Source organism: Bubalus kerabau, chromosome X (genome assembly GCF_029407905.1).
Source record: "Bubalus kerabau isolate K-KA32 ecotype Philippines breed swamp buffalo chromosome X, PCC_UOA_SB_1v2, whole genome shotgun sequence".
Taxonomy (NCBI): Eukaryota; Metazoa; Chordata; class Mammalia; order Artiodactyla; family Bovidae; genus Bubalus; species Bubalus kerabau.
Genome location: NC_073647.1, coordinates 154,698,820 through 154,722,381, shown reverse-complemented (window position 1 = coordinate 154,722,381; position 23,562 = coordinate 154,698,820). Strand labels below are relative to the sequence as shown.

The window sequence follows — 23,562 nt, the reverse complement described above, 5'->3', positions numbered from 1 at the left end:
TTTACCACTAACATAGCCAATGTAACACAACTGTGAGCAAGCAAGCAAGGCCACAATTGGGTACTTCACACACCTCAACACAATGCTTCCCCTGGCATTTCTCTTATTATTCTTATTCTCAAGCACAAGAGCTAAATATTTTCACTTATGTGCTCAGTCTTTAAAGGTTGAATCAATTCTTCTGCAGAATTCTATTTTATAAGTAGTTTCATGAGAGCAGGTATCATATAAATATGTTTGGTATGTTTGCAGAAAGGAATAAGAATTCCAAAACAATACAAATTCTTCATGTGCGATGTTCCTGTGTAATGAAATTTGTAAACGAAGGATTAAATCGTCTAAATCATTATCTACAAGTCTAAAGATGAACTAGTTTGTAGGACAGAAAACAAGGCATTACTAATATAGATTTCATTTTATGTTTTTTTTAAACTTTGCTTGAGAGTATGAAATTAAATTGAGTCTGGTTTACAGAGCCAGAGATAAGTCAGGAGACTCAGAAACCAGTCGCATTGCTGACTGATAGAGGAAGGTGTCTCTAAGATACTGCCTGGGACAGCTGGCCTCTTACCTGAATGCATCTGCTCCGTGCTGCTCCGCAGTTTGCTGTAGCCATGGCTCAAGGGCACCCTCTGGTAATGAGGCGGGGAAGAAGGAGGGGAGGCAAGAGGTGACATCGAGGGAGACTGCGTTTCCTGCTTCAAAGAACCAGAGCAGAGTTCAGAGGGAATCACTCAAGGAGCCTGGTGCTCTGAGCTGCAGTTATGAAGTATAATGCAACTCTATTGCCAGTAAGCCAACTGCTTTAACAATGAAGATATTTTCTCGAAAATGCAGCTTGGTTAAAAAGCACTGTCTGAGGATTCAAAAGTCTCCCAGAGAACAGTCTCGCCAGAACTCAGTTACCTAAATTACTAAAACAAGCCTGACACACTTCCAGTTACTCCAATAATACTTTCCTTGGGAAAACAGAAGACAACTGATCACATGAAATAACATTCATACTCTACAATTTTGATCTCTTTGTGAATAGATTCAATTTTCATTCATTAATAAAGGCTCTTATTTCCTGGATCTACACTTATCAAGTCTTCCAAAAATGTGGATATTTTTAAAATATTTTAAATGGTAATGCTAAATATTCTTGGAGCTGACTAGCCAAAGTAAAATGTCAACTTTTTTTATACTGAGAAATTCCAAAACAATTCATGATGGGTAAACTCCAACTAGCCTACTCCTAAACACTAGGATGGCACCTTAATAAAGTACAAATCTCAATTCGAACGTGAACTTTATGTAGGACCACAGGCGAGACAAGCTATTATTACTTGGCTTTTTACTATTACTCGACTACTGGGTTTCCTCTTTTTTTTAATGCTACTAATAGACTGGTAACAAGGAAACCATACTTTTTATCAGCATAGAGACTATATATGTGTTCTTAGTCAAAAATAATAATAATAATAATAGTAATTCAATCTGAGATACCAATCAAGTACTCTTTTTCAAGTAAAAGAAAAGAATATTTGCTTTGAATTATAAGTTCACAACCACAGACTGGGTGGGCCTAGCATAAATCCAGACTGAAGCGAAAGGATGTGTCCTCAGTGACACAGCCAGGGGATGGGCCTGAAAAGTTCCCAGAGCATCAATCATCCTGGGATAGTGGGCCCTCATTCCTCTCCAAACGCTGGTGGGAAAACATGCCAAAGAGTACTGGCTGAAGATTCTGATACAGGCATACCTCATTTCATTGCACTTCACAGCTATTACTTTAAAAAAAAAAAAAAAAAAAAAAAACAAAGTTTATGGCAACCCTGCATCAAGCAAGTCTACCAGCACCGCTTTTCCAATAGCGTTTGCTCACTTCATGTCTCTGTGTCACATTTTGACAATTCTTAACAATATTTCAAACATTTTCATTATTATCATATTTTATGGCAATGTGTAATCAGTGAGGTTTGATGTTACTACTACTTGCTAAGATGGTAAGTTAGCAGTTTCTAGCAATAAAGCATTTTTTTAAATAAGATATATACATTACAGCTTTTTAGCCACAATGCTATTGCACACTTAGTAGACCACACTCCTCTGTCCATGGGATTTTCCAGGCAAGAGTACTGGAGTGGGTTGCCATTTCCTTCTCCAGAAGATCTTCCCTCTCCAGGGATCGAACCCAGGTTTCCCACATTGTAAGCAAGACGCTTTACCATCTGAGCCACCAGGAAGTCCTTAGTAGACCACAGTATAGTGTAAATCTAACTTTTGTAAGCAGCAGGAAACCAAACACTCGTGTGACTACTGCAGTGGTCTGAAACTGAACCTGCACTGTGGCCAAGGTATGCCTGTTCTCCTTTTTATTTAAGTCCCTGAAGAACTCGTTTCAAATGTATGAGAATTAGGATGTTATCCAACAGAACATGCTGTATGTCACTTAAATATGAAATTTCTGCAACAATACTTCAAATACCCAGCATTATTAGCATATGAACCATATACATCAGTTTCCCAACTTAAGTCTTTAATAGTCATTGCATTTGAAAAACTTTTTTTTTTTTGGTCTTTCTAAAACATGACAAATTTCTTTTCCATACAGAAGGTACTACGTTGAATATGATTTGACTTTTCTGCATAATTTAGTATCTTCATTGCAAGTACCTCGATGCCCTGAGTGCTCACTAATGTGTAAGTCTATTTTACCTCTTATTGACAGACTCACTCATCTGGAATTTTACACTTTTCTCTCTACTCATCACTATCTGACTATTGCAATTAGTGGTCTGATTTTAAAAGCCTGTCCACCCTATTCTTGTTCCTGACCTGTACATGTAAAGGCAGCATTTCCCAAGATGGCCCTCCAAACACGCTCCCCAAGAAGGGATTTCCCTGGTGAAAGAAGTTTAGTACATGCCAATCTCCAGGTCTCTTTATTGCAGGACTTGTCAGGGCCTTTACTGTGCTAATGTGCACCGTGAATGTCTAAGACAGAGAATTTAGCCTTTCCCCCAAGAATAAGGCATGAAACAGCATTCCCCAACCACATTTAACCAGAGAAACCAGATTTTTTGGAAGAAAGTACTTATTAAAAACTCCTAGAAGTTACATTTCAAAGAATGCATTTGGAAATGGTGGTTAGATAAATCAAATAAGTGTGTTAAAGCAGTAGCCTTACTGGAGACACAATTCTACATTAAAGTAGGTTCTAAATGGCCCATAGATGGCTCATGGTAATTGCTATGCATCAGCCTCTTCTTCTTGCTACAAGGAAACTTTATAGGCACACTCCAAGCCTATAATTGTATCCCAGATGGTGCAATTCAAGGAACTGGAAGTCTGACAGCAGCTATGAGGCACTGCTCTGTGAGGGTTCATGGTCAGAAGCAAACAGACTTGCCTGATCAGACTATTTACCTGTTTATCCTCATCATCGATTCTTTTGAAGGTATTTTTTTCTGTGATTAAATATGGAATCTGAACTTTAGTTCCATGCAGCTCAGCTGTGTTCCCAAACCGGATTTCAGCATCAGTCTTTGACATCATAAAGCGAGGCAGCGGCAGTTCTTTAGGAGCAGAATCAAAGAAGCTCAAGTGAGATTTTATTTGAAAACTGCAAAAAGGGGAACTCAATGGCCAAAAGATGAGTCACTTTTGAGGAAAAATTCCAGAGCACTAAATATAGATTAAATCTGATTTCAACACAATAAAGACTCCTATAATAATGTCATGATAGAAAAATGCTACAGTTTAGCAAGGTATCTTGGCTCAACATTTTTAAATGCGGTCCAAGCATTCTAGAACAAATTCAGGTTTTGAACAGATCTCCCATTTCGGCCTTTAGTTTGGCACCAAGAAAAGGGATGTGACATTGTAGAAATCAGTATCAAGTGACAACAGTAGCAGGCAAAACTTATATAGTGTTTATTATATGCCAGAGATTATATTAAGATCTGTAACTATTAACTCATTTAATCCTCACAACTCGCTACAGTAAGATGATCATTACCCTTCTTTTACAGATGTGGACTCAGACCGGAAGGAGCTAAGATGACACATCGTATCTGTGGCAGAGGTGGCTCTTCACAAGTCAGTGCTGCTGCCCTATAGAAAGGCCCCTCATTCTCAAGGCAAACACTGGATACAGCACGTTCTCATCCTATGTTATTGCTCAAGGAATTTTCACACACAATCTCTAGTTGTCTTTTTGTAATGGAATAAGGAAAATGGCATCAAGTTAGAGCAATCAATCCAACATTCAGTCAAATTCTACTCTCAAAACCATTAGCCACACTCAATACCACAAAGAGCTGAAATGCAACAGTCTGGTGTATTTACTTACCTTTCAAATTTCTGACAAAACTATTCTAAAAACAGAAATGATACTTTGGCACACTTCAAGTTCTCAGCACAGCAAATCACACACAATAACACAGCACAAAGAACACCAAAAATGGGTATAATATTCTGGATTAGGCATAATGATTTGCATCTGGATTCATTGTTTAGGATAATATTCATCAGTGTGCCTTTGCCTTCCCTTAGCTTGCTCTTCCAAAAACACAGCTGCACTTCCAATGACTGCTGCTGTGTTACAGCCAGAAAACATCTTAGCAACGGCAAGCAGTATCTTAGCTCCCCAGGCAAAGAAGGCCCCTGGTTCTCTAATATCCACATCATGTTTATTTTTAGTTGCTATGTCCACATTCAATTCAAAGAAGTAGGCAATATGACAAATCCCTGCGTGATCAATCAGCCAAGAGCCCAAGAGACATGAAGAGAATAACCAATCTGGAAAATTAAACCAAGACTTTCCCCTAAAGAGACAATGGCCACCATTTTTAATATATTATTATTTCCTAACCCTGGCAGCTCTTCAGCACTCAAGGCAGGACTGGACTTCAAAAGAAAGAAGGCAAGAGAAAAGAAAGTCTAGATTCTCAGTAAATCAAATATGAGCTAATCCTATGGTTCTCTTCTCAGAAAGGTATTTATTACAGCTCAGTCTGCAAAAAGGATCTTAAAAAATTGAACAAGATCACATAAAATAACTTGTACTCTAATCTGCCCACAAGAGGATGACGCTACTTACAAGCCCTATCTGAAAAAAGAAGAAAAAAAAAGGAAATGTTCAGCATTTGTAAGCTCCCTGACCAGTGTTTCACTGGTATTTAACAGATAACTCCAGGAACAATGGAACACAAACCTGGTTGGTGAATATCAGCTATTACACTAGGGCCCCCAGCTGTCCTTTAGGACACTGTCATATCACAAATTCTCCTTCCCTGGCTATGGCATTCCTCCAGAATTGTTCACCTGGGAAAGAATCTCCCTCCCTCAGACAGCAAAAGACAAAATACAGCTGAATTTCTCTCATACGTTCTTTGTTTACAAGGCTTTAAACAACTTTTACTTAACAGAATTGTAACCATATATAATGATATTCCTATTATTGAAAACTAATGAAATGCTATTTTTCTTAAGGTGGTGCAAGCTTTTTTTTATGCTACAAGCTTTTTAAAAGTGAAAAGCAAAACTATAGTTCGTCAACGTTCAGTCTAAATGTTGTTTCATAGTCATACGTACAGCAAATTTAATAGCAAAACTTTATTAAAAAATTAATAAAGTACCTACTATCCAGTGATATATGTCAAGTAATCACAGGAGAAGATCTATCTGCAGTAATTGGTTAGAATCTTTTCTCCCAAACTGAATTAAATTAGCACACAGGAAACAAATTAAGAGTTCAAATAAAATACTGACAGGGGCCAAGGACACAATGAGCACAGCAATCATTTGTCTCATAATGGTATTTTAGGCTGTATTCTTTGAACACAGAAATGCTTTGTATATTAAATAGAAATGACTATTTTCCCCTTCCACAAAGAAAATTATGTTTCTGCTTTTTTAAACATGTGATCCTCTAAGGAAAAAATCCTTTGTTTTCCCATGTTTGATGGAGTCATGAATATTAGAAATACATCAATCTCCTCAATTCATTAGAAAAAACATAAGCAGCATAAATACAGTAATAAAAGATTAATTACAAAGAGGCAGCTGCTGTGCACTGTCCTCAAAAGACCCTGATACTGGGAAAGATTGAAGGCGGGAGAAGGGGACGACAGAGGATGAGATGGTTGGATGGCATCACTGACTCAATGGACATGAGTCTGAGTAAACTCCGGGAGTTGGTGATGGAGAAGGAGGCCTGGCATGCTGCAGTCCATGGGGTCACAGAGTTGGATATGACTGAGCGACTGAACTGAACTGAGAAATATAATTTCAGCCACATGTATCATTGTAAATTGTATAGTAGCTACACTAACAACAACAAAGAAATGTTAAGTGAAGAAGCCAGTGAAAAAATACAAATACTGCATGGTTTCACTTACATGACGGATCAATCATCAAACTCATGGGAACAGAAGGTAGAATGGTGGATGCCAGAGGCTGGAGGGAAGGGGACTGGGGAGTTGTTTAATGGGGGTGGCGTTTCCACCTTGCAATGTAGGCAGATTGGTTGCACAACAATGTGGATATACTTAACACTACTGAACTGTATACTTAAAAATGGTTAAGATGATTTTATATTATGTATGTTCTGTCACAACTAAAATTTTTCAACTTAAAAAAAAGCAAAAAACAGAGGCGAAATTAATTTAGTATTTTTTTAATTTAGTATATTTTAACCCAATGTTATCAATGACAGCATGTAAACAAGATAAAAAATTACTATAACAGTTTACATTCTCTTTTCAGACTAATGCTTTAAACCCCATGTGTACTTACCTATACCACAGACCTCAATTCAGATACACCACATTTCAGGCACTCAGGAGCTGCAGTAGTATGGCTACTGGCTGCCCTACTGGAAAAGCACAGTTCGGCTGATGGTTGCTATGAAGCAATATGGACCACTATGGCCAGAGATCTAGATTTTACTAAGAAATACTATAATGTTAAAAATCAACAAATAATTGATTTCTTCTTAAATTATGTAAGGAGTATTTTGTATGGAGGGATGATGATGTTGTACACAGAGCTTAAGTATTTGAAGACTTTTAAAAATTTATTTATTTTTGGCCATGCTGGGTCTTCATTGCTGCAAGCCTTTCTCTAGTTGCGGCAAGGGTTTCTCATTGCAGTGGATTCTCTTGTTGCAGAGCGCAGATTCTAGGGAGCACACGCTTCAGCAGTTGTGGCTCCCAGACTCTAGAGCACAGGCTCAATAGTTGTGGTGCACAGGCTTAGTTGCTCGACAGCATGTGGAATCTTCCCAGATCAGGGATCAATTCTGTGTCTCCTGCATTGGCAGGCAGATTCTTTACCACTGAGCTACTAGGAAGCCTCATTTGAAGACTTTTAACAAATGTATATATAACCTCATAACAAATACCCAAATTGCTTTCTAGTTAATCACCTCCCCTTGACCCACTGAGCAATGTATTCTAATTTCTAAATCCACAGATAACCTTTGCCACTATAGAACTTCACATAATGGAATCATACAATATTAATCTTTGTGACTAGCTTTTCTGATGACACTTTGTGATAATCATCCAACATACAACATAATCATTTAAAGACACAGTTCATTCTTTTTCACTGCTATGGAGTAATCCACTTTTATGAATATACTAAAGATTTTCAAACCCAGTCTCTGTGATGAACATTTGGGTTGTTTTCAGTTTGGAGTCATTATGAATATAGCTGCTGTGCACAGTCTTATAAATTACTTTTGAGAGACATGAATTCATCAATCTTGGGATGTATCTATGAGCCACATTCAACCTGCTGTCTATTTCCATATAGCTTGAGTACTATATAGTAGTAGTATAAGTATAAACTATGTACAAAATAAGCTACAAGCATGTATTATACAACACAGGAACATAGCCAATATTTTATAAGTATAAATGGAGTATAACCTTTAAAACCTGTGTGTGAATCACTATATCATACACCTGTAACTTATATAATACTATACTTCAAAGTATACTTCAGTTTTAAAAAATAGTATTTTCATTAAAAAACAATAGGTTTTATATTTTGAATGCTTGGAAAACATCAAAAGAAAAATAATTCATGATGTGAAAATTATGAAATATAAATTTCAATATCAATAAATAAAGTTTTACTGGAACACAGCCATGCTCTTTTGTTTACACATTCTGCTTTCCCAGTTCAAGAGCAGAGTTGGATATTTGCAATAAAAGCCATATAGCTCACAAAGCCTAAAATATCCACTACCTAGCCCTTTACAGGAAAAGTTTGCTGACACCTGTCTTATAAAATACAGTGCTTAAAGTAAAACATAGTCTCGCTAAAAAAATAAAGTTTCATTTAATGGAAAAATATTTTATGTTACTTGAGCTTTAAATTTTAAGTAATTTAAATTGTTGATTTAATTAAAATTCAATTTCTCACTGGCACTAGACACATTTTAAATGCTCTATAGCCAGTTTCACAGGACTAGTGACTACCATATGAGATAGCACAGTTTAGATGCCTGGCCAAAGGATTATCCAATTTTATGCTCACAAAAACACTACAAACCAGCTACTACTGAACACCTGCTCCAGTATGAAAAACATAGACAGTGTATTAAAAAGCAGAGACATAACTTTGCTGACAAAGGTTCGTATAGTCAAAGGTATGGTTTTTCCAATAGCCATGTATGGATATGAGAATTGGACCATAAAGAAGGCTGAGCATCAAAGAAATGATGCTTTTGATTTGTGGTGTTAGAGAAGATTCTCGAGAGTACCTTGGACTGCAAGGAGATCAAACTAGTCTGTCCTAAAGGAAATCAACCCTGAATATTCACTGCAAGGACTGAGGCTGAAGCTGAAGCTCCAATACTTTGGTCACCTGACGCAAAGAGCCAACTCACTGGAAAAAGACTTTGATGCTCGGAAAGATTGAGGGCAGGAGGACAACTAGGCAGCAGAGGATGAGATGGTTATATAGCATCACTGACTCAATGGACATGAATTTGAGCAAACTACAGGAGATAATGAAGGACAGGGGAGCCTGCCGTGCTCTAGTGACTGAACAAACTCTAGAGTAGTTCAAGGGTCAGTTGTAATTGTTATCCAAACATATGGATACCAAGGGGGAAATGGGGATGGGATGAAATGTGAGATTGGTATTGACATACATATCCTACTATGTATAATGTCTATGCCCCAACCAGTAATGCTGAAGAAGCTAAGTTGAACGGTTCTATGAAGACCTACAAGACCTTCTAGAACTAACACCCAAAAAAGATGTCCTTTTCAATACAGGGGACTGGAACGCAAGAGTAGGAAGTCAAGAAATACCTGGAGTAACAGGCAAATTTGACTTTGGAGTACAGAATGAAGCAGGGCAAAGGCTAACAGAGTTTTCCCAAGAGAACAGACTGCTCATAGCAAACACCCTCTTCCAACGACACAAGAGAAGACTCCACACATGGACATCACCAGATGGTCAATACCGAAATCAGACTGATTGTATTCTTTGCAGCCAAAGATGGAGAAGTTCTATACAGTCAGCAAAAATAAGACCAGGAGCTGACTATGGCACAGACCATGAACTCCTTATTGCCAAATTCAGACTTGAATTGAAGAAAGTAGGGAAAACCACTAGAACATTCAGGTATGACCTAAATCAAATCTTTTACGATTATATAGTGGAAGTGACATATAGATTCAAGGGATTAGATCTAACAGACAGAGTGCCTGAAGAACTAAGGATGGAGATTCGTAACACTGTACAGGAGGCAGGGACCAAGATCATCCCCAAGGAAAAGAAAAGTAAAAAGGCAAAATGGTTGTCTGAGGAGGCCTTACAAAGAGAGAAGCCAAAGGCAAAGGAGAAAAGGAAAGATATACCCATTTGAATGCAGAGTTCCAAAGAATAGCAAGGAGGGGTAAGAAAGACTTCCTCAGCGATCAAGGCAAACAAATAGAGAAAAACAATAGAATGGGAAAATCTAGAGATCTCTTCAAGAAAATTAGAGATACCAATGGAACATTTCATGCAAAGATGGGCACAATAAAGAACAGCAATGGTATGGACCTAACAGAAGCAGAAGACATTAAGAAGAGGTGGCAAGAATATACAGAAGAACTATACAAAAAAGATCTTCATGACCCAGATAATCATGATAGTGTAATCACCAACCTAGAGCCAGACATCCTGGAATGCGAAGTCAAGTGGGCCTTAGGAAGCATCACTACAAACAAGGAGGTGATGGAATTCCAGTTGAGCTATTTCAAATCCTGGAAGATGATGCTGTGAAAGTGCTGCACTCAATATGCCATCAAATTTGGAAAACTCAGCAGTGGCCACAGGACTGGAAAAGGTCCATTTTCATTCCAATCCCAAAGAAAGGCAATGCCAAAAAATGCTCAAACTACCACATTAATTGCACTCATCTCATACACTAGTAAAGTAATGCTCAAAATTCTCCAAGCCAGGCTTCAACAGTACATGAACCATGAACTTCCAGAGGTTCAAGCTGGATCTTGAAAAGGCAGAGGAACCAGAGATCAAATTGCCAACATTTGCTGGATCATTTAAAAAGCAAGAGAGTTCCAGAAAAACATCTATTTCTGTTTTATTGACTATGCCAAAGCCTTTGACTGTGTGGATCACAATAAACTGTGGAAAATTCTGAAAGAGATGGGAATACCAGACCACCTGATCTGCCTCTTGAGAAATTTGTATGCAGGTCAGGAAGCAATAGTTAGAACTGGACATGGAACAACAGACTGGTTCCAAATAGGGAAAGGAGTACATCAAGGCTGTATATTGTCACCCTGGTTATTTAACTTATATGCAGAGTACATCATGAGAAACACTGGGCTGGAAGAAGCACAAGCTGGAATCAAGATTGCTGTGAGAAATATCAATAACCTCAGATATGCAGATGACACCATATAAGAAGAACTAAAGAACCTTTTGATGAAAGTGAAAGAGGAGAGTGAAACAGTTGGCTTAAAACTCAACATTAAGAAAACTAAGATCATGGCATCTGGTCCCATAACTTCATGGCAAATAGATGGGGAAACAATGGAAACAGTGACAGACTTTTTTAGGGGGGGCTCCAAAATCACTGCAGATGGTGACTGCAGCCATGAAATTAAAAGACGCTTACTCCTTAGAAGAAATGTTATGACCAACCTAGACATCATATTAAAAAGAAGAGACATTACTTTGCCAACTAAGGTCCATCTAGTCAAAGCTATGGTTTTTCCAGTAGTCATGTATGGATGTGAGAGTTGGACTATAAAGAAAGCTGAGCACAGGAAGAATTGATGCTTTTGAACTGTGGTGTTGGAAAAGATTCTTGAGAGTCCCTTGGACTGCAAGGAGATCCAACCAGTCAATTCTAAAGGAAATCAGTCCTGAATATTCATTGGAAGGACTGATGCTGAAGCTGAAACTCCAATACTTTGGCCACCTGAAGCGAAGAGCTGACTCAATGGAAAAGACCCTGATGCTGGGAAAGATTGAAGGCAGGAGGAGAAGGGGACGACAGAGGATGAGATGGTTGGATGGCATCACCAACTCAATGGACATGAGTCTGAGTAAACTCTGGGAGTTGGCGATGGACAGGGAGGCCTGGCATTCTGTAGTCCATGGGGTCACAGAGTGTAAGACTCAACTGACTACGTTAAAATAGATAACTAATGAGAACCTACTGTATAGCACAGGGAACTCTCTCAGTGCTCTGTGGTGACCTAAATGTGAAGGAAATCTAAAAAACTGGATGTATGTATGTGTGCTTAGTTGCTCGTCGTGTCCAACTCTTTGAGACCCATGGACTGCAGTCCACCAGGCTTCTCTGTGCATGGGGATTCTCCAGGCACAAATACCGGAGTGGGTTGCCATTCCCTTCTCCAGGGGATCTTCCCAAACCAAGGATCAAACCCAGGTCTCCCGCATTGCAGGCAGATTCTTCACCATCTGAGCCACCAGGATATACATATATATATATGACTAATTCACCTTGCTGCACAGCAAAAACTAACACAACATTATAAAGTGACTATATTCTGATGATTTTTTTTAATTGCTCCAAGAAGGGGTCCACAGATTTCACACTGTCAAAGGGGCCATGGCACTATAAAGTTTCAAAACACTACTCTAGACCCTGCTACACCTTCCCTCAGTCCTCACACTTCCTCTTGGCCTGTCTTTGGAAAGCAGGAAGGTTTGCTCCCAGGACAGATGTTCACACATGGTTTCCTCCACAAGAACTCTCTGCCAGCCTTGAACTTCACCCCAACACCACCTTCTGCCCTCCTAAATTAGCTTTCCCAACAGCATTACCCCAGCTCCCACTAGGGTGAGGCTAGAGAAAAGCCTGGGGCTAGCACTTGAGGTACTCCCTCTCAGGGCCCTGGAAAGTCAGAGTCAGCACTTGCAGGGTCCAGGGAGCTAGCACCCCCTACAGTTATACATCCCCTATAGTTATACACCCTGGGTGCCTCTTGCCTCCCTCCAGTTTGGGCCCTAATGTGACTAAATCTGTACTCAGAGCTTAAGCAAAGCTCTTGAAGATACTCCACTTGACTGTCTTTAGAAGTCACTCTCAACCCTGGCTCCACAGAAGAATCACCTGGGGTGCTCTGAAAAACCCTGTGCTAAAGCCACATGTCTGCAGGTAGCCCCAGGTTCCTGTAGTTTTTATTTTGCATTTAGAGTTACCCAGATGATTCTCAAGTGCATACAAGGTTGGGAACCAATGCCTGAGAGAGACGACTTCTGTAATCATCCCTCAGAAGTTCCTCGTGAACGTGAATTCCAAATGTTTGTGTTAAAAAGAGTGACAGACGATTAAGACTCACTCCCCATGACAAGGCATTTGTGTCTTCGTGTATTCATTCAACAAACATGCCCTGGGTATCCACAAGGTCCCTCTCAGTACAGGGTTACCAGATGCTCCTCCCTTCCCCTTAGATGTGCAGACTGCTGAGGAAGACAGCCAAAAAATTACTCAAACCTGTAAAGGAGTACTTACAAACCCTAACTAAAGAGCTATGAAGGAGCAGACAGTGAGAGAATTAAGAAGGGAACTGTCACATTATCCAGCACTAACAGGCCCATCCAAGGATTACCTAATTCCCTAGGGATGCATGCTTTTAAGTTTCTATTTACTCTTGATGAAGCATTTTACAATTCTGAAAGGGTAGCTATTAACTTGTGGAAAATTTGTTAGATAACAAACACTTCTTTTCTGATAGCAGTGCAAATGAATTTTATCTTACAAAAGAGTATAATAACCCAGTTACAGTTTTATTGTCCTGTAGGACATTAATCAATTTTATATGTAATTTAGCAATCTTATTCCAGCATTCTTTCTTTCCGTGACTATAAATACTTCTGACTTTCCTACACTTTCTTGAACCAGCTCTACTATATGCTGGTTCCTTTGTTAATGAATTAATTTGACAGGACATACTTTAGATAGGGTGTCAGGTACAGCCTTGGAGCCCTAAAGAGCGAGGAGGAGACGCAGCACTGGAAGGAGAGGATGGAGAACAGACCACTAGCAACCCAAGATCTTGACATAACATGCTCTTTCCTGCAGTAGGAAAGAGGTGGCCCAGAAATGGATACACAGCTAGTAAGGCTGGGGGACAGATTACACGAAAGAAAAGAGATTTGAGATGAGGAGGGGTAGTAGGCAGAGACTAGATTATGCAAGGCCTTACAGATAACTGTAGGGACTTCGAACTTGGAGCTATGTACAATAAGCAACCACAGGGAGAGTTTCAAGGAGCTATATAAAATAATCTATTTTGAAAAAGCTACTCTTAGTGCTATGTGGGGAAAGAGACTGGAGTAGAAAAGAGAGAAGGCCAAGAAACTAATGACAAAACCATTGTGGTACTCAGGAATGTGGCTGCTGGTGGCCTCATTTAGCAGAGGTAGAAAGATGCAGGAAGCAAGCAATGAGACTAGAGCCATATTGGCAGAATTTTTTTTTAATTAATTATTTTAATTGGAGGATAATTACTTTACATATTGTGATGGTTTTGGCCATACATTGACATGAAACAACCACAGGTGCACATGTGAGCCCCCATCCTGAACCCCCCTCCCATCTCCCTCCCCACTCCATCCCTCCAGGTTGTCCCAGAGCACAGGCTTTGGATGTCCTGCTTCACTCATCGAACTTGCACTGGTCATCTATTTTACATATGGTAATACACATTTCAACGCTATTCTCTCAATCATCCCACTCTCACCTTCTCCCACATAGTCCAAAGGGCTGTTCTTTACTTCTGTGTCTCTTCTGCTGCCTTCCATATAAGATTGTCATTACCATCTTTCTAAATTCCATTTATATGCATTAATATACAGTATTTGTATTTCTCTTTCTGACTTATTTCACTCTGTATAATAGTCTTCAGTTTCATCCACATCATTAGAACTGACTCAAATGCGTTCCTTTTTATAGCTGAGTAACATTCCATTGTGTGTATGTACCACAACTTCCTGATCCATTTGTCTGCCAATGATCTAGGTTTCTTCCATGTCCTAGCCATTGTAAACAGTACCACAATGAACACTGAGGTACATGTGTCTCTTTCAATTCTGGTTTCCTTGGGTGTCTCTTTCAATTCTGGTTTCCTCGGTGTGTATGCCCAGCAGTGGGATTGCTGGGTTGTATGGCAGTTCTATTTCCAGGTTTTCAGGAATCTCCACACTGTCCTCCACAGTGGCTGTGCCAGTTTGCATTCCCACCAACAATGTAAGAGGGTTCCCTTTTCTCCACACCCTCTCCAGCATTTATTGTCTGTAGACTTTTTGATGACGGCCATTCTGACCAGCATGAGATGATACCTCATTGTGGTTCTGATTTGCATTTCTCTAATAATGAGTGATGTTGAGCATCTTTTCATGTGTTTGTTAGTCATCTGTATGAGTTCTTTGGAGAAATGTCTGTTTAGTTCTTTGGCCCATTTTTGCTTGGGTTGTTTAGGTTTTTTTGGTATTGAGCTGCATGAGCTGCTTGTTTATTTTGGAGATTAATTCTTTGTCAGTTGTTTTGTTTACTATCATTTTCTCCCATTCTGAAGGCTGCCTTTTCACCTTGCTTATAGTTTTCTTAGTTGTGCAAAAGCTTTTAAGCTTAATTAGGTCCCATTTGTTTGTTTTTGTTTTTACTTCCATTACTCTGGGAGGTGGGTCATAGAGGATCCTGCTGTGATTTATGTCGGAGAGTGTTTTGCCTAAGTTTTCCTCTAAGAGTTTTATAGTTTCTGGTTTTACATTTAGATCTTTAATCTATTCTAACTTTATTTTTGTGTATGGTGTTAGAAAGTGTTCTAGTTTCACTTTTCCCCGTGGCTAACCACTTTTCCCCAGCACCACTTGTTAAAGAGACTGTCTTTTCTCCATTGTATATTTTTGCCTTCTTTGTCAAAGATAAGGTGTCCATAGGTGTGTGGATTTATCTCTGGGCTTTCTATTTTCTTTCATCGATCTACATTTCTGTCTTTGTGCCAGTACCATACTGTCTTGATGCTGTAGCTTTGTAGTATAGTCTGAAGTCAGGAAGGTTGATTCCTCCAGTTCCATTCTTCTGTCTCAAGATTGCTTTGGCTATTCGAGGTTTTTTGGGTTTCCATACAAATTGTGAAATTATTTGTTCTAGTTCTGTGAAGAATACCATTGGTAGCTTGATAGGGATTGCACTGAATCTATAGTTTGCTTTGGGTAGTATACTCATTTTCACTGTATTGATTCTTCCAATCCACAAACATGGTATATTTTTCCATCTATTTGTCATCTTTGTTTTCTTTGTGTCATCTTTGATTTCTTTCATCAGTGTTTTATAGTTTTCTATATATTAGGTCTTTTGTTTCTTTAGGTAAATTTATTTATAAGTATTTTATTCTTTTTGTTGCAATGGTGAATGGGATTGTTTCCTTAATTTCTCTATTTTTTCATTGTTAGTGTATAGGAATACAAGGAATTTCTGTGTATTAATTTTTTATCCTGCAACTTTACTATATTCATTGATTAGCTCTAGTAATTTTCTGGTGGTATCTTTAGGGTTCTTTATGTAGAAGATCATGTCATCTACAGTGAGAGTTTTAATTTGGATTCCTTTTATTTCTTTTTCTTCTGATTGCTGTGGCTAGGACTTCCAAAACTATGTTGAACAGTAGTGGTGAGAGTAGGCACCCTTGTCTTATTCCTGATTTTAATGGAAATACTTTCAATTTTTCACTATTGAGGATAATGTTTGCTGCGGGTTTGTCAGATATGGCTTTTATTATGTTAAGGTATGTTCCTTCTATGCCTGCTTTCTACAGAGTTTTTATCATAAATGGGTGCTGAATTTTGTCAATGGCTTTCTCTGTACCTAATGAGAGAATCATATGGTTTTTATCTTTCAATTTGTTAATATGGTGTATCACATTGATGGATTTGTGAATACTGAAGAATCCTTGCATCCCTGGAATAAAGCCCACTTCGTCATGATGTATGATCCTTTTAATATGTTGTTGGATTCTGTTTGCTAGAATTTTGTTGAGAATTTTTGCATCTATGTTCATCAGTGATACTGGCCTGTAGTTTTCTTCTTTTGTGGCATCTTTGTCTGGTTTTGGTATCAGGGTGATGGTAGCCTCATAGAATGAGTTTGGGAGTTTGCCTTCCTCTGCAATTTTCTGGAAGAGTTTGAATAGGATAGGTGTTAGCTCTTCTCTAAATTTTTCGTAGAATTCACCCATATTGGCAGGACTTCAGATGGACTATATTGTGAGGGAGGGAAAGGAGGAAATCAAGAACGTCTTCTAAGTTCCTGGCTTAAGCAACTGCATATGGTAGAGGTATTTAGCAAAATGGGAAAGACTAGGGGTTAAAGGTTAACACACACATACACACAGGCACATGTCACTCATGAAGTAAGGGTATGACTCTTATAGAAGAAGGACTAAAAGGACTCACAACTCCCTGTGTGATAGGTCTTTCAGATTAGGCTCTCAGCATTCTCTTTCACCTTCAAGGTTTATGTCATCAAACATTAAGCTAATGGATTTCAAGCAAAAAATTGGAAAATGCTAAGTGGCAGCTCAAAGCTTGGCCCAGTCTTGCACTCATCCTTATTCAACATATGCTGACTGCAAGTAACTTATTTAAAAAACCTTTACATGAAGGAAGAAAATCAAGAATTAACTCTGAGTAATACTTAAACCCTCAGTGGTAAAAAGCAACATCAGGATTTATAAAATGGAGAAAGCCTCATATTTGGAAAAAGGGTTAATCCCTTATACAAGTGATAATTTAAGACAATCCACCCCTTCCAACCCCTCCCCCATCCCCAGGAAATTAAGCTATAGATCTGAGCACAGATCAGGTAAAAGATTTCAGTCTAACCAAATGTAAGCAACAAAAGTGTCAGAAGTTTATTCTTTTATACAACAAAGAAGCTCTGAACTCTTCCAGAAGATGAAGTTGGGAGATACTATAATAAAGATTAATGATCATTTACAATGGAATGGAAACTTTCAGTGCCTACCACAAATCGAAATTCAGTGAGCTATAACTCTGAACAAATCACAGCAAACACTGACCAACAGACACCAAACCAGCCACTGAAATTACACTCCATCAAGAAACCTATTTCAAGGAACCAAATTATATAATACCAAGGGATGCTTTGGGGGTCAGGTTGTTTTTGTTTTGTTTTGTTTTTTTCCTGTTCAGGAAACATTCCAGATTTACAGATTAGAATCGGGATCTTACTAAACAGAAAAAATCATCCAGAAGAGGCTACTCTGCATAACAATAAAAAGCCTGGGAAATGGAGGCTGAGATCCTGGTTGGAGCTGGTTAGAACCTAACATCCTTAGGCAAGTTGCTTAATTCCCCTACACTTCCATTTTCACATCTGTAAAATGGGGATAATAACAGCACCAGGATAGAGACTTTCAGAGTTCACCCACATCCAGTCTCCTCTACTTGCAGGCACACGAGGGAACTACAACCCCCAAAGCCCGCTCTGCATGTCAGTAGATCCATGTGCCAAGTTCTGGCCAATGCACTGTGAGCAGCAGTAACCTGAGTCACATCCACGCCAAAGCATTTAACTGCTAGGCTGAGAAACTATTTCTCTGTCGTGGCAATTATGGGAACAGGTGCTGTGTTGGAGGTGCCACAGGATAAAGCTGCCAGGATCACAGAGCCAACACATGGAGGGCAGCTGCCCTGGAGGGTCACCCCGACCCACTGCAAAGCAGTAGGCAAGTCTTTGTTCCATTAAGGCACTCACATTTCAGTGGTATTTGTTATCACAGCTTATTCTAGGCAATGTAAATTGACACAATTATCTAGTTTAGGTAAATGTCATGAGGACTAAATGATATAGTGTCTGGCACACACTAGGCCTTTAATAAAGATTAGCAGGATGATTGCAGCTTCCTAATGGTTAGTGTAAAAAAAGCTTCATTTTCTATAGTCAATTTATCAGAATCTTCTCTGCTATTTGGAGCTACAAGGTTACCATGGACTAACCATAAATCCTGAGCCCACAAAAAGATCCACCAGGGACTTCACAGAACAGATAGGAATAGTTGGGTGATTTTTATCTCAAATGAGGAAAAGGGCAAAGTTCCTGCATAGCTGTGTAGACACAGGAAAGTAATTCATATCACAGTGAACTAACAAAAGACCTCAGCACATCCACTGAATAATCACGTTCTTTAAACAGCTTAGTAAAACCAGTACTGAAGCAGGGCAAATGATGCTAAGAGTTTGGGTCTTTGCTTTTGGTTTAAGTCGTGAAAAGTGCTCAAGTATGTGGTGGGTTTGGGGCAGGAATAGCAAGATAAGAAAATGATAAATAAAAACTCTGAGAAGATAAATTCATTATGAAAAATATTTAGTAGCCCCCAAGTACTTAATAGGGCTTTGGGAATTGAGAGATTAAAAGATAATCATACTTGACATGCCTGGCAAGAACAGGAGAGAGAGAGAAGGGGCAGCTCCACTCAAATTCTCCCTGTTACTCAGTTCCTTGTCCCTCATAGAACCTTAAACAACATAGATTCCTCAAGTGGAAAATTAAACTGAGTCTTACTATTTTGCCACAGGTTCTAGAACCCTTGTCCCAATCTTTCTCAGCTAAAGAACAAAATCTATTTTTAACGGCAAGTCAGATAAAAGAAACTAACCTCAGGTCACTCTCTGAATTTTTTCTCATTAAAAAAAAAAACTAAGACACCTGGTAAGTCCTATTTAATAGAAGAGATGGAAGAAGAAACAAAAAATTCCACAAATGCTTACAGAACAGGCCTTAAACCCAGGTCTCTTTTTCATGACAAAAATGGTTCTCATTAAAAAAAAAAAAAACTGTCACGGATAAAAGAATGTATAAATGGGAGATACTTACCACATTTAATACTCTCTATCCGCACAGGGAGGCCAGACTGTGCCGCAGCAATTAATTTCAGGGCAACGTAAAACTGTGTGGGACCAAAATAACCAACCCGCTTGGCACCACACAATTCTGTGATCTGAAAACAGACAAGAGAAGGGATGCTGAAAATTCCATTTCATAATGGGGAAATGAGACAAGATAGATTATGAAATCTCAAGGATTTCACGGGGTAAATAATCAAAAAGTCCCTGGAGAGCCTATGTGTACACGCTGGTGGGATTCTTTATCCTCTAGTTTGCAGGGAGGTTTTCAATTTGGGTAATTCAATTCTACCCACGCATGATGTTTCAGAACTGGGTGATTATTCCTCCTCTTTCAAAGATAAAAATAAAGGTGACAAAGGATGGCTGTTAATCTTCTTACAAAAGAGTGACTTTTTCAGGGGGTGGACTGTAATGTACAAAGTCTAGAAAGTCACGAAGGTGAAAAGAGAACAGTTTAGTCATCATCATTATTTGTGGATTATCCCAGTTGATCGAAATTAAATGTGAGTTCATTATTTTTTTAAAGTTCTCAAGCAAAATGATTTCCTAAGCATCAAAATTACATCTTGAGTGCATACTTCAAGGAAACAAAAAAGAAGTACTACATATACAAATATTATTATCAAAATATTGCAATCTTTATCACTTGTAGACCTTAAACTAACATGATATGTCCTATTGGTAGTTTAAAATAACAAATTAAATATACAATGACTTCTTTAAAGTTATTTCTAAGTAATAGATACTCAAAAGTTCAAATAATACTAAGTGGGGGTAAAGAACTAAGAAGCACCCTCACTTCCTATGTCCCAGAGGAAAATATTACATATTTATTGTAGAAATGATCTCTGCATATATGTAGTACACACCTGTGTTTTTCCTGTTGTTTATTCAAACTTTATACAAATAGACTATCACATACTATTTTGGGACTTGTTTTTCTTTTAGCATTATCCCTTGACTATTCTTCTCTATCAGCACAATTAAAATTACCACGTTGCTTTAACAACTGCATAATATTCTGCTATAAAGATATACTGTGCATTTTTTATTATTATTATTAGTTGGTTCCTTATGGATGGAATTTTAGATTTCCAATAATTACTTTTAGATTTAGATTTCCAATAATTATAGGAAAAATCATTATTCCAATAATTTCCAAAATATCACAAATGCTTTCAGAACAAACTATAAGTAGCCACTAAGTAATCTTAAGAAAATTACAATAAAAATTCAACTAGGATGTAAGCAAAAAATAGCAGCATAAGGGTCACCAAAAACGCTCTCCTCCATCAGAACAATGAGAAACTAACTAAAATGGACAGAACTCTGGAAATTGACCAAAAGTTTGCAGCAATGGGGGGGGGGGGAGGGGGCGGGGGGGGCACACAGTGGTGTTATTCAAGAAAAACAGCCTAATCTCAGGAAGAATGGTGAGTTTTGTGGCATTTTAACTGGCCTTACTTCCATTCTCTTTCACTCCTACTCTGGGTGTTTTCACTGTATTGCAGACATCCCCAGCCTGCAGTCATAGTAAGACTGGCAGCCACTGAAAGGACAGAGCTGGGCTTCTTGGTTGTGAAGGCTACTGTTTGTCATCAAACTGGGTTATCTTGAGGCCATTATTTCTTCAAATATTTATCTGTCCCTCTCTCTTTCTCCTTCTGGTACTTTCTGTCTCCTCTCTCTTTCTCCTTCAGTCTACTGTCTACTGCTCCTAGTCCTAGACTAGGAGCTACAGTTAGGGGGGTAAGTCCTATCTTCTCAGCTATACTTACCAAGAAGAGTCCTCCATTGCATGGAACTGATGGGGGTCAGGAAAGGATGAGGTCATGGCCCAAAGGCTGCTGGCTCACTGTTCTTACTAAGATTTAGTAGATTTTCTTGAATAAATCTTTCTACATTTGCTGTATGTTTTCAGGCCAATTTCCAGAGACTTTAAATGATTGTCCTTTATAATTTTTACAGTTAAGAGGCTATTTCACTGGGAAGAAGATCTGCTGAGTTTTTCACACTGCCATTCCAAAACTCTCAACCCTCCCAGACTGAGTCTTGAGTGGAGAAGCAATAGAACACTATGGTATAAAGAACAGTTCTTGGAGTAAATGACTTAAGTGTGAATTCCTGCCTTAGCACCAATTGGCTGCCTGTATAACCTAAGGCAAGTTACTTACCTTTTGTGCCTCAGTCTCCCCTTAAGTGTAAACAGGTACTCACCTCATGTAAGTTAAAGTAGCAGTGCCAACAATAGTGTCCATTCAATAAACATGCGATTGTCTAAATTTTTTGGTCCACTTGCTTTCTTTGTTGCCATTCTAGCTGCATATTAGAATAACCTAAGTAGATTTTGAAAATATAAAGAGACCTAGTCTCCACTTCCAAAGATTCTGCTTTAATTAGTCAGTGGTGCAGCCCAGGCATGGGTATTTTTGTAACACTCTCAAGGTAATTCTAAAGTGCAGCAAAAGCTAAGAATCACTGCTCTTTGATAATCTTATTCTTTCCCAAGCTTCAATGACCATACATAAATGCTAATGATCACCAAATCACTCTCTCCAAACCTAACAACTTGGATACTTGATACAGTTTTCCAAAACCCTACTGGACATCTCTATGTGGATACCCTAAGCCATCTCAGACATAATATAAATAAGCCCTACTCATTTGCCCCTCCTCACATATCATTGAACCTGCTGATCTTCCAGCAACCCTCGCCTCAGCTGTTGGCATCAACCATACTATACCTTGAATCAGAAACTTATTTTCAGTGCTAATCACATCCAGTCGATTCTATCACAGAACCATCTACCAAATCAAGCCTATCTTCTCATTTGCAACACCTTAATCCCTTCCTAATATCTCACTTGGCCATCATGACAGATTTTATTTTTTAGCAAAATTCACACAAATTAGCATAAAGCAGGGACAAGTTTCTTTTTTTTCTTTTTTAACTTTATTCCAATAGTTGGTGTTCTTCTCTCAACAAAAAGGTCAGGCACTAGGATCCCACAGGCTGAGTGGTGCAGCCAAAAAATATTTATAAAAAGTAAAAAAAATATCCTGCATTGAACCTGGACTGGCGATTCTTTCTTATATGATATTATACATGTTTCAATACAATATTGTAAAGTAATTAGCCTCCAATTAAAATAAATAAATTTAAATTTTTTTAAAAAGTACACAAAAATTTTTTTTTATTTTATTTTATTTTTAAACTTTACATAACTGTATTAGTTTTGCCAAATATCAAAATGAATCCGCCACAGGTATACATGGTATAAAAAGTAAAAAATAAATCACATCACAATAAGCCATCTATCTGCATGTGACTAACTCTCTACTAGGCTAAGCTCTATGAAATAGGGAGATGTGTCTTGCTTATTAGTTTCTTTGCCCACCACATTCTTTGTGCTTAATAAACAGTGTTTGAACAGTTTGCTTGAACCAGTCTCCCCTCAGCAGATTTTCCAATCCCAGTTCATCCTTCAGAGTGCCTACATATCTGCCTTTTAAAAGCTGACAATACTGTTCTCAGGCTGAAAGACATCTCAGCCTGGATCCTCACCACCCTCAAGACAAAATTCTATCTTCGTAGCATAGCATTAAAGTTCCTTCACAACCTGGCCCTGAGCAGCTTCTCTAGTTTCACCTCTTGACACACACACACGGTCACAATTCTATAGCTGCATTCATCTCTTGCTTCCCCAAAAACATCTTGCCCATTTACATTTCTGTGCCTAGTGCACACAGTGCACAAGATGGGAAACTAAAGTAGCCTTGAAGTCAAGGCTGGTCAGGCTGAAATCTAGCTTCCTCAAATATAAAATAGATATTGTCACTCCCATAAGAGTATGAGGGAAAAAATAAATAATGTACTAAATGAACCTGCTATAATGCTTCATTGTTGTTTAGTCACTAGGTCATATCCAGCTCTCTTGGGACCCCATAGACTGCAGCCCACCAGGCTCCTCAACCCATGGGATTTCCCAGGCAAGAATACTGGAGTAGGTTGCCATTTGCCTCTCCAGGGGATCTTCCCAAACCAAGGATCAAACCTGTTTCTCTTGCATGGCAAGTGGATTCTTTACCAGTGAGCCACCAGGGAAGCCCGATATAACGCTTAGCAGTGTTCAATAA

The 23,562-nt window shown here is 38.6% G+C and overlaps 1 protein-coding gene across 2 annotated transcripts in view; it reads right to left on the bottom strand.

Moving 5' to 3' along the window:
* Nucleotides 1-23,562, bottom strand: part of REPS2 (RALBP1 associated Eps domain containing 2) — a 238,115-nt gene that overhangs the window by 160,191 nt on the left and 54,362 nt on the right. Inside the window, exons 2-4 of one of the 2 annotated variants that reach the window (XM_055563083.1) lie at nucleotides 19,394-19,517; nucleotides 3,412-3,560; nucleotides 572-698 (exon numbers count right to left, since the gene is read on the bottom strand). In XM_055563083.1, coding sequence (XP_055419058.1) covers nucleotides 572-698; nucleotides 3,412-3,560; nucleotides 19,394-19,517 — 400 coding nt within the window. The remainder of the gene's footprint in view (nucleotides 1-571; nucleotides 699-3,411; nucleotides 3,561-19,393; nucleotides 19,518-23,562) is intronic. The other variant, XM_055563084.1, reaches the window with a different exon arrangement.